The sequence below is a fragment of the Notolepis coatsorum genome (genome assembly GCF_963971535.1).
Source record: "Notolepis coatsorum genome assembly, chromosome: 7".
NCBI classification, from domain to species: Eukaryota; Metazoa; Chordata; class Actinopteri; order Aulopiformes; family Paralepididae; genus Notolepis; species Notolepis coatsorum.
In genome coordinates this window covers 71,000,699-71,013,260 of record NC_140171.1, presented here as the reverse complement: position 1 = coordinate 71,013,260, position 12,562 = coordinate 71,000,699, and the positions used below count along the sequence as shown (strand labels likewise).

The following is a 12,562-nucleotide window of genomic DNA, read 5'->3' as shown; positions in this document are numbered from 1 at the left end:
TGTTTCACCTTAGATATTCAAAGAAACCAAAGAACCCCAGAAGTTTAGTCAGACCCAAGACATCATGGGTTGTGTATACGTATGGAATTTCATATTACCACATTGTTTAACCCTTTCACTACCACACTACCAAATGGTTAACCCTTTCACTGCGACAATACAGAAGGTTAACCCTTTCACTGCCACACAACAAAGGGTTAACCCTTTCACTACCACACTACAGAAGGTTAACCCTTTCACTACTACACTACAGACGGTTAACCTAGTGTTGTAGTGAAAGGGTTAACTTTGTTCAGTAAATCAGTACAGATCCCAGTGCTCTACCCGCTGACTGAGCTGTATATATATTACAATACAATTCTGTATTGATATTGTTACACCACTTATATTCATGCTATTTAAAGAGTGTCCACAGAAGTCAGCAGGCTGAATGAATGAATGATTGAATGAAAACTTTATTTAACAGATTGCAGAATGGGTACAATACAGTACGGCTCAATACACACAATTGTTAAGGGGATGCAGACCAGAGAAAGACGCACACGCACACAGGCTCAACTTGGAAGAGTTTACACAGGGGGGGCGGCCGGGTAGCGCAGCGGACTAAGCGTCTGTCTACCACCGCAGAGACAGTGGGATCGAATCCAACTGCCAGCGGTACCTCCGGCTTGGTCGGTCGTCCATACTGACACAATTGGCAGTGTCAGCGGGTGGAAAGCCGGTGGGGTGGTAATCTGGTCGTTGTAAAACAGCGACTCCTACAGGTCGGTCAGGGCGCCTGCACAGCGAGGGAGGGAACTGGGGAGGGTAGTGTGATCCTCCCACGCGTTACACCTCCCCAGTGAGAGTCCTCGCTGTCAGGTGAAAAGAAGCGGCTGGCTGTATCCACATGTGTCGGAGGAAGCATGTGATAGACTTCAGGGCTCCCTAGACCGGCAAGTGGGGGGGCAACTGCGCGCAACGACCAGGAAGGGGAGGGGGGAATTGGCATAACGACTAAATTGGGATGGGAGAAAAATACAGAAAAAGGGAGGAGAAAAAGTAGATAAAAAAAAGAGTTTACACAGGGTTCGCACAAGGTCCTTGAAGTGCTTAAAGTGCTTGATTTTTGACCAAAAAAATCAAGGCCTGGAATTCCTTGAAAACAGCAAATTTTTTAACAAGGTGTTTAAAAAGTCATTGAAATTCAAATCAACCATTCGCATTGAAAGTTTTGTTCATCCATGATAAAATAGTTTTGAATCAAGAAATGGTAATCTTTTTTATTTAAAGTGTAATTGTCGGAAATTGGTTTTAAGCCATACATATTGGATCAGATTTATTTTCTCTATAAAAACTGCATTTAAAAGTGAATTGTATCCTTTTAAATGCCCTTTTAAAATGAAAAAATAGTGAGTGGAAAAGTACTCGAAAGTCCTTGAATTTAATTTTGCAATGTCTGTGGGAACCCTGTTTACAGTCGTCCAATATCAAGATACCTCAATGTTCTTACTTAAAACACAAGGTTAATTGCTTCCAGTACAGAATTGAACTCCCTTCCATTTATCTCGTTCTGATATCGCCTACCCAATTGGAAGGAGGTTAAATTGTCTGTGTGATGTGATGTATCTGATTGATTGATTGAAAACTTTATTAACAGATTGCAGAATAAGTACAATACAGTACGGCTCAATACACACAATTGTTAAGGGGATGCAGACCAGAAAAATACTTTCGTCTTGTTTCCATCAGGGTCCCCCATTTTCAATTCATAATGACATTTATGACATACATGACATACAGATATACAGTACTGTTACATTTGTGACATACAAGAGATGCAAATATACAGTACTGTTAAACAGAGCTCCTAACAGAAAATATATACATACGAGGGGGAGGAAACTGTACATTAGCATCTGATAGTGCCTCAGTGTGGACCTGCTGAGACTGAGAGTAAAACTCTCTTACACTCCTTTGGGGAGATTGAATCAATTTGGAAATTGCCAGCATTCTACCATTCACGTAGTTGCCTTGCAGATGTTTCAATGATGTGTGGTGGTAGCTGACATTAGTCTCTCGTCTTCCAGACATACCATTCCTATGAGGGACAAGGAGGGTCTGCAGGACTATAGGTGAGTTGTGTGTGTGTGTGTGTGTGTGTGTGTGTGTGTGTGTGTGTGTGTGTGTGTGTGTGTGTGTGTGTGTGTGTGTGTGTGTGTGTGTGTGTGTGTGTGTGTGTGTGTGTGTGTGTGTGTGTGTGTGTGTGTGTGTGTGTGCAAATGTTTTCATGCCTCTGAGGACCATTTTCTCTTCAGCTACGTTTACAGCTAAAGTAACCCAACTATTGGCCATATTCCAATCGATGTCACATTCAGATTAAGCAGTTTACATGCACTTTTGATACCCTGTGCTTGAGTTTCCCTGTTTCCACAAATAAACCACATCATAATATTCATGTCCATCTGTGGTGTCCCAAAAAGAAAAAGGTGCACACACCAACTACATTGCTCTTTTTGACTGAACAATAATATGTTACCTGTAATACATGGGAAAGAAAAATTATGATGACAATGATTCAGTCACTAGTCACCTGCTGCTCTGCTGGTGCTTTCTCTGGTTGGAATTCTAACTGGGCCAATCAGCATCCAGAGTCAACCTTTTAACTATTGTTTCCCAGTTTCGATGTACCTTAATGTTCTACGAAGATACATCACTTTTATAGGCTTGTGAATACTTTTTTTTATATAACAAGTGTTGCCATCGTTTTACATGAATGTAATATTGCAGAAGAGGAAACCATGCCTACTAAAGAACATCTGCTTTAATCACTTTAAGAGACGAATGAATTATTAAGCTACAATTTTTATAAACACTTTGAGTGCCACCCACGAGAAATCTCGTTAGTTCATGCCATGCGTTGAGTGCCAAGGACGAGAAATCTCGTTATTTAATCGTTATTTCTTTTATTAGCGATTTCCATAAATTTTTCATCAATCTAGCCTCACGTTACCATTGGGACTGGCTCTGAGCTCAAACAGGGAAAATACCGCCCCTATCGTCTCCCGGATGGTAATGCACGCATTGGATTGGACTGAATGAAAATGCATGAAAAAAAAAAAAATCCGGAATCCACATTTTACTTATCAGGCATGTAACCCGAGCCGATTGCATTCATTGCCGACCCTTAGAACAGCGTGGAATATGTGTTTAGAGTACCCAGCGTTGGATCAATAAACGCGATCGATATTTGGAATGGTGATCAGGAATTGGAATAATCTTTTTGCAGAACATCTGATGTGAGGTAAGTCTTGGGGTAATCAGAGTTTTTTTCACATATATCTCAACGTGTCCCCTATCTGTGTATGTGTGTGTGTGCTGACCAGGAAATAGATAATCAATTTTCAGCCTGCTTCTCTAGCGTGCATAAGTACACATATACTATTGATAATCTAGCGTTTATTTAAAAACTATTCATAAATAGGCCGAAAAATTACGACGTGTTTTGTGTATTCCACTAAAGGGCGTTTATCACAGAATCTTTTTTTATTTTCTGGAAATTTCCAAAAACAAGTGTTTTTCAAAATGGTATAAAACGGAAATGTACCAATGAAAAAACAATCTGTTTCGTACATGTTGACTGCAAGCAAGTCATTGATAAGCGACGGGCGTATTAGACACATAGCCATAATATAGAATATAGAAATAGCTCCGTGAAAATCATGAAATATCGGAAAATCATTCTAAAAAGGCTGGCATTCAAGCGATAAATCGTGCGCCCCCTGCTGTCACTCAAAGCGTTAATTAAGTTCCACTTAATTTCCTCTGTGGGTGCTGAACGAAGCAGAGAGGCCCTGATTGGCAGCTCAGTAGACATCAGAGAGCGACAGACATCAGCTGTGTGTGTGTGTGTGTGTGTGTGTGTGTGTGTGTGTGTGTGTGTGTGTGTGTGTGTGTGTGTGTGTGTGTGTGTGTGTGTGTGTGTGTGTGTGTGTGTGTGTGTGTGTGTGTGTGTGTGTGTGTGTGTGTGTTGCATGTGCAGCATGTGCATACTTGTGTGTATGTAAGTGCATACTTGTGTGTATGTAAGTGAGAGAGATAGAGTGAGGTTTGTGCCCATGTGAGAGAGAGAAGGTTGTGTGTGTGCTCGCCTGCGTGCATGTGTGTTATGACAAACAAGGTTGAAGCTGAGAGTGTACTGTAGATAAATGTCAAAAGGTCTGGTACTGATACTATAGCTTACAGTCTTATCTCCACTCTCTCTCTCTCAAATCCCCCCCTCCTCCTACTTCTCCAGGTTCATGCCAGAGCCTAACCTTCCTCCTCTCATAGTATATGAGGATGGGTCTTCGGTGCCTCCCGGCGTGGACCCCTGGCAGGCCGTAATTGTGGAGCGGGTGAGGGAGGGTCTGCCTGAGCTGCCCAGCATCCAGAGAGAGAGGCTGGTCCACACCTATGCCATCTTGCCCCAGCACAGCTTCACCCTGGTGGTGAGTAGGGCTATCAAAGCCAATTTCATTTAATTTCATTTGCAATATTCAAATTTAAAACAACATTATAGGGAGGTGTAGTGGTTACGTAATTTTAATTTTTTCCTGTTCCACCCTCTGTGGAATGCAATGTATTTCCCCATTGACCATTTCTAAATCGTCTCGTTTTAGATAAATAAAGCATTAACGTTGGCATGGTGTACCTTTCTGTGCGTATTTATCCACAATCTATAGCTCAACATGAAAATATTCGCAATTAATCGTAAAGGTAGCAAAATAACAACGTTTATGTTTTCGTTCGCTGGGAAACTACACTGCTATTTTGGCGCTGCTGACTGACGTCACCACAGCGTAGCCTGCCTCCTGCCTGTAGTCAGTCACAGACCTAGGATCAGATTTCCCTTACATTCCATAAGCTTAACAATTCGTACAATGGGAAAATAACTGACCCTGAATCTGTGGCTAGTATCTGTTTCACCCAACACTAGTGCTCCGTGATCATAGCCCTTTATCTCTAAAGCTAACTACTATTTGTAAAAGCCACAACCACGTTACCATATTTGTATTTACTATGTAAATACTAATGTAAATCATTGTGTCGTTGTACATATTGTGTATAGTTTATAACGTTAGTAGCTAGCTAGCTTGCTAGTCGGCATTCCCGAAACTCCTAACATGCCCCGATTTTAAAATGGTTCTCTCCTCTTTGTATACCTTTGTCCTCACAAACAAAGTATTCTGCCAGGGAACTTATGGACACGACAGTAGTAGTCGTTATAAGGAGTTTGAGCTTGTAACGTTAACGTTAGTTAGCTATCATGGTAGCCCCTTTCGTGACCAGAGTGCATCACAGTCACGAAAGGGGCTACTATTGTGCTATCAGCCGGCCGTGGTGTGTAGCTAGCTAGCTTGCTAGCCGGCATGATGCGTGCAGTGCTTTGCCCCACAGGTCTGAGAAGGGGACCTGCACATTTTACTCGTTCCCGAAACTCCTCTACATGCCCCGATTTAAAATGGTTCACGACAGTAGACATAATGCTACGTAATAGCATTTAGCGGGGTAACGTTAACGTTAGCTAGCTATCTTGGTACTATGACCCGTGACCCGTGACGGGTTTCAACCAAAAATGCTTAAACAATCATGTTAGTGGTAGAAGGGAACTCATTTTGTGCAAAAATGGAAAGCTTGCCAATGTTCATGCGGCAGAATTGTTACAATAGCCGATAATCCATTTTCCCAATGATAAACCAGTGATGTCAGACTACACCTCCCTATTGACATGAGGTTGACTGAAAACACATCTCTGATTCTTCCATCCCTTTGTCCTGATTTTTGGAACTATGTGCCTGCAGTGTAAGCCAGTAAAGGACAGCCCAGTGCCTAATGATAGTTCCCTATGGGAAGTATGGGTACTATCCATAATAGCAAATATAACACACAATGAACTTGTTAATTGTAGACATTTTACACCTGCGTTATGTGGTAATAATACGTCAGTTCTATAATTTATGTTGGGGACAACTGACAGCCCTAGCAGTGAGGAGAGATTAAAGCTCAGGTTTAGATCCATGTACGATCCACTTTGTTAGCGCTGTTGACAGGACGTCAGATTGTGTCTAGGGATCTCTCACATCTTCATCTGTGAAGATGACTGGAAACGGGCCAATTGGTTTGTTTCCTTTTGACTGATTATTGCTGACAACTACTTGTAACGTGCAGTTGATATTTTGGAGAGATGCATGTAGAGGCTCTGCAACCTCTACTTGACTTTACTTACTGACACTTTCTAACACAGGGGTAAGTCACTCTTTATTGATTCATCAACTGTGATTAAAATGGCTCCACGATAGAATAGTATCATGATACTTAAGTCACAATACGATATTATTGCATTTTTGCGATATATTGCTATTTATTACCTTTTTCCAAATGCTAATTATGTCCACAACAGAAATGTAAAAATGTTAAATAAAGATTGATACTATTACTATTACACACATTATTATCAAAACAATATTGCCAGGCAAAATAATCAAATGCTATGCTGTATCATCTTTTTCCCCACCCCTAGTAGATAAATGTGATTATTGATTTATCAAAAGCGTTGACACTGTTGACTATATTATTTGAATAAATAAGCTTCCATAGGATTGGATGAGCTTTCTGCTTTTCTGTCTCAGGGAGAACTCAAGATGATGTTGCTGATGGTATCAAATCAAGCTCTCTTTAAATGAATAAAGGTGTCCCACAAGGATCTATTCTGGGTCCACTTTTATTTACATAATATAAACAACATGGTATTCTCTTACCCACTTGCTTTTTACAACCATGTGGAACACCTGTCTATATAAAGTTAAAATGTGACTCTTCTATAGAAACAAATAATAATTCTCTACTGCCAGCTACTGCCATTATATTGTATCTATAAGGCGGGGTGGGGGTAACTGTACATTGGATTATCGACGAAACCTTACTTGGTCCAAGAAGAGGGTCTCATGTATTACTGGGTTAGGACATTTACCGGCATGCGGCTCTTTAGCCAATCAGCTGCGGCTCCCTGGCCCAAAAAAAGAGATCGATGTCATACTGTGACACTGAAATGAAAAAATATTTCATCAACTAAAATATTTAGTCAACAAAAATATTTCATCAACTAAAATACAGTACGTCACACTAGGGCTGGGCGATATGACGATATTATATAAATATCGGGTACAGTTCATTAACGATACACTTTTTTAACGTATCGTGGATATCGTGATGTTTTGCCCAAGAGGATTGTGTCGCGTCAATCTGATCCACACGTTCAAACTTTTGAACAACGCCGCCCCCACACACACACTACTGCAGGGATCGGCAATAGGCGGCCCGCGGGCCGACATTGGCCCCCGCCAGCAATCATTTCTGGCCCGTCAGATTATTTTGAGAATATGATATTTATTTGACGCGCGGGAAATATTCACTCGGGACGCCAGGGTGTCTTTTATTGTGAAGCTGTATCTATCTACCGGTAGTCATCAAAAGCATGTCTGTCACTATAGCCAATTGAAATGCTAGAAATGGTCACGTGGACTGGGAGAACCAATGGAATAGTCCCACCGGGCCCCGTGTATATTTCCCTAACGCACTTTCACTTCCGCGTTCGAGATGCGAGCGAGTTAAAAAACTGGGAAATATAACGCTTCTTTTAATAAACAGGAGCCATACTTAAAATACGAGTTTATCACAACAGGTCGGTGATTCTTGCGTGCCGAGCCGACGTCCTCTCTGCATAATATGTGGCGACAACAACAACAACAACAACAACAACAACAACAACGAGGCAATGATGACAACTGTGTTCAAGTTGGCAGATAAAGTAGCTGCATTCAACGCCAATCTGGAAATGGAGGGCGGCGAGTGGATATGACATGTTTCAAACATTAGCAGGGATTTTGGAGGACTTAACAACAAACAAGGTATGGTGAGTCGTGTTTTCATGCATTCTGATCTGTTCATCACCCGCCGCGGTGATCTGCAACAGCTGATCTGCTGTTCATGAATGAATGAATGAATGAAAACTTTATTTAACAGATTGCAGAATGGTTACAATACAGTACGACGCAATACACACAATTGTTAAGGGGATGCAGACCAGAGAAAAACGTTTGTCTTTTTTCAATATCAGTATATTAAATTAGCCATTGTTTTTGATCCTGGCCCGCCAAGCAACGGCTTGGGGAAAATCTGGCCCGTGGCCAAACCTAATTGCCGACCCCTGCACTACTGCATCAAAGTTACTACTTATGACTAACAAAGGCATTCGTTTTGTGGCATTAACGTTATATAGTTACACGTTCAATAACAGCGTATTTACCCAGCAACGGTACTGTAATTGCAAATCTGGTATGTCATAAATGTATAGATGTAGCAGTACTGTCTATCTGTATGTCATGTATGTCATATATGTTACGATGAATTGAAAATGGGGGACCCTGATGTAAACAAGACGAAAGTCTTTCTCTGGTCTGCATCCCCTTAACAATTGTATGTATTGAGCTGTACTGTACTGTACCCATTCTGCAATCTGTTAATAAAGTTTTCATTCATTCATTCATTCATAAATGTCATGTATGTTGTGTATGTCATAAATGTCTATATGAATTGAAAATGGGGGACCCTGATGGAAACAAGACAAACGTCTTTCTCAGGTCTGCATCCCCTTAACAATTGTATGTATTGAGCCGTACTGTATTGTACCCATTCTGCAATCTGTTAAATAACGTTTTCATTCATTCATTCATTCATTCAACGTCCGAGGAAGACATAGATAGCAAGCATTACTCATTCATATCTCAGCCCGTGATGAGTTGTGCCCATTCTGCGGTCTGTTAATAAAGTTTTCAATCAGACAGATGTATGGAAAGGCTTTTATTATAACATTCGTTGCAGTAAAATCATTATGCCTCGTTTAGTCATGCTGCGGTGCGCTGGTAATCTAACTCGTCGGCCTCGGAGAGCTAACATTGCTGCTGTTGTTGAGCTCTCAAAATCAATGGCGGACAGAGCGGAAAGTAAAAAACTAATAGCGCTTGCCGTTTGGTGCTAAGAACAGCAGGGCGGGTGCAAGCGGTGTGTCGTAATTGGCAGACTCGACTGTCAATCAAAATTATTCTGTTGCCGGCTGAATGATTGAATGAATGAAAACTTTATTAACAGATTGCAGAATGGGTACAATACAGTACAGCTCAATACAACAACAGTGGACTGGAGGAAAGACTTTCGGCTTTTTTACATAAGGGTCCTCCATTTTCAATTCATCAAAACATTTAGAGACATACAAATATACAGTAGTTTCATAAAAATGCTAAAATGAGGGGCGGCTAGGTGGTGTAGTGGGCAAGGCACTCGCCACCAGTGTGGAGACGCTAGGATTCGCGTGTTCGAATCCAGCTCTCCACATTGTTTTCAGTTTAGCTGGTCGTCCGCAGTAATACACATTGGCCGTATTACGGGGAGGGAAAACTGAAGGGTGGGGATCGAACGTTGTGAACAAGCGACTCCTACAAGTCGGTTGGTGCGCCTGCGCAGTAGAATCAGGAAGTGTCGGGGGCAGCGTGAGCCTCCCACGCGTTACTCCTCGACACTGAGAGATCGAGCTGCGCAGGTGAAAAGATGCGACTGCTGTTACCTCAAGTACCGGAGGGGACTTGTGCTATGTATGACTTAGTCCACATTGCAGCCGGCTTGTGGGAGGCAAGAAACAGCGTTCGTGACAGGGGAGGGTTGAATTGGATGATACGAAATTGGGATGGGAGAAAAATATAGAAAAATGGGAGAAAAAGTGGATAAAAAAAAAAAAAATGCTAAAATGCTATTTATTGATTGATTGATTCAAAACTTTATTAACATATTGCAGAATGGGTACAGTACAGCTCAATACATACAATTGTTAACTCTTTCAATGCCATGCCTGGTTTTCCGTTTTACCGCTTGAATGCCACCATCCGCGCCAATGTTAACGTTAATATCGCCTAATCTATGTTTTAAATTATGGCTATGTGTCTAATCTGCCCATCGCATTATCAAATACTATTTTCCAGTCAGTGCTGTGAAGGCAGATTCTTTTTTTATCGCGTCGTTTCCGTTTCAGAGCAGTTAGAAAAGCCCCCGTTTTGATATAAAAAACAGCTCATTCTGGAGCATTCTATGAAAATCGTCTTTTAGTGGAATATTCCACAACGTTGATATTCGTCGGCCTTTTTATGAATCGTTTTCAAATAAACGCTAGATGATCAATATTATACGTGCACGCACGCACATTACGGCCGCGCACTGATAATCGCCCTGTTGATTTCCTCTCGGACTTTTACAATGAAACCGAAAGAAGACATTTCACAAAACAGCTTATAACTTCATCAAACTTACTCCGATTATCCTACCACTGATAACACAGAGTCCTTACCTGACATCAGATGGTATCCAACTGGTATATTCCAATTCCTGATCACCATTCGAAAAAATCGATAAGTGTATGGATCCAACGCGACACAGTAGATCTCTATGATCCGCGGGGATCTGAGGCTCCAGAATGAACTGTGGTAACCCCGGCTGGATCAGTGAACTGGAAAATGTGGAGTACCGGATTTTTTTCCCCAGTTTTCATTGAGTCCATTCCAAAATCACTTATGTCATCTGGGAGACGACAGGGGGCGCTTTTTTCCACAGTGATCGTCGGCGCCCCTCGGCTATACTCGGGTAGGCTCGGGTGATGCAATAATTTTTCAGATCGCAAAAAAAAAAAAAAAAAAAATCCGAGAAATCTCGTGAGTGGCTAGCAACCACCTATAAAAAAACACGAGAAATCTCGTGAGTGGCACTGAAAGAGTTAAGGGGATGCAGACCAGAGAAAGACTTTTGTCTTGTTTACATCAGGGTCCCCCATTTTCAATTCATCATATTTCATATCTAAATCATATAATATCTCATTGCTAAATATATGCAATATATAATCTAATGATCCAATAATCTAAATCTAATATATAATATAAAAATGCTAAATGCATGGGTATTTTATTTTGTCTTTAATGTTAGCTTGCAAACTCAAATACTGTCTTGGTAAGCCTAATAATGAATTGTTTGGGGGAAAAAAAGAAAAACATTGTGATGTGTATCGTGTATCGCCGAAAGGTCAGAAAATATCGTGATATCATATTTAGGCCATATCGCCCAGCCCTACGTCACACCCCGCGCCTCTCCCTGCCGTCTGCAAGTGGCTAATCTTGAGTTTCCGACCCCCCAGTAAGCTAACCATGGTCTGAGGAAAATAGAGGGTTTAATTCAGCATGGACAGATTAATTTGCTTTCACAACTAACAATGCAGGTTTACCTGTATGCCTGATGTGGTGCGAAATTTGCAAACAACGAAAAATTTACTTTTTATAGATTTTCCACAAATAAGGGAAGGACTCAAATAGAGCTGCATAGTTCAGGGTTTTATTTCAAAGTAGGTCTACAGATGCCAGTGTTTTTTCTCCTTTTCTGTGTTTTATTTCAAAGTAGGTCTACACATGGTAGTCTTTTTTCAAAGTGGACTACTTTTTATTTTATAAATGTTCCACAAATAAGGGAAGGACTCAAATATACCTGAATAGTTGAGGGTTTTATTTCAAAGTCGGTCTACAGACACCAGTGTTTTGTCTCCTCTTCTGTGTTTTATTTAAAAATAGGTCTACACAGCCAGTATTTTTTCTCCTCTTCATAAGAGTTTGAGGTTTTCCTTTGTTATAACAGGTAAAAACAGCAATAAAAAGTCAAAAAAAAATGTGTTGCTTTATAATTCCATTAATGCAACAAACTGTGTGCTATAAGTATAAAGTATAATAAATCGCAAATTACTTTGGGTATGCAATTGGCAGGCGTTTTATGCTAAATGTGGGGTATGCTTGGGGATATATAAAACGTTATACACTGTGTTATCTTCATTTTAAGGGTAAATAGGTTGTGCGGCTCCCTGAGCATTTTATTTTGTGGGAGGGGGGAAAAGTGGCTCTTTTGATAGTAAAGGTTGCTGACCCCTGGGTTAGAACATTTACAGGGGCCAGTTTCGAATTTCAGTCTCCCGTAGGTGCTCCTTGAGAGTGGTTTTAAAAGTGTGTAGGATTCTGGCAATCAGCCAATCTCATCTCCTCATCTCCTTCATCTCTCTCTCTCTTGTGCGTTGTGTTTTTCTTGCAACCTCTGATAGTCATAAGAAACGACACTACAGCGTGATACCTTTCTTCAACAAACGTTGTTTATTCCATAAACAAAAGCCTTGTATCAGATGTTACCCATCTCGTATTGTCATTGTTTAGTCTTAATTCTCTTCTCCATCGTCTCTTCCAATGGTTCGGGCCTCGTTGTTAGCCAAACCACCATTTCCTGTTAGCCGAAGCTACAGTAGTGATGATGTGTCACTCCCCTCCCCCACCCAGCGAGGGTGGAGAGGGATGAAAGTCTCTGATCAACGCGTGCGCTCTTCTGTGTGGTTCGTTTCTCAGTCTGCCTTACACCCGGAAGAAAACTCACTTTTCTATATTCTCGCCATAGCAACGACAGGCCCGGCCTCTTC

At 41.2% G+C, this 12,562-nt stretch overlaps 1 protein-coding gene across 1 annotated transcript in view; it reads left to right on the top strand.

Moving 5' to 3' along the window:
* The window catches only part of gatb (glutamyl-tRNA(Gln) amidotransferase, subunit B), a 72,534-nt gene that overhangs the window by 45,472 nt on the left and 14,500 nt on the right, over positions 1-12,562 (top strand). The window contains exons 8-9 of the mRNA XM_084317966.1: positions 2,070-2,114; positions 4,277-4,469. Of these exons, the coding sequence (XP_084174092.1) occupies positions 2,070-2,114; positions 4,277-4,469 (238 nt within the window). The remainder of the gene's footprint in view (positions 1-2,069; positions 2,115-4,276; positions 4,470-12,562) is intronic.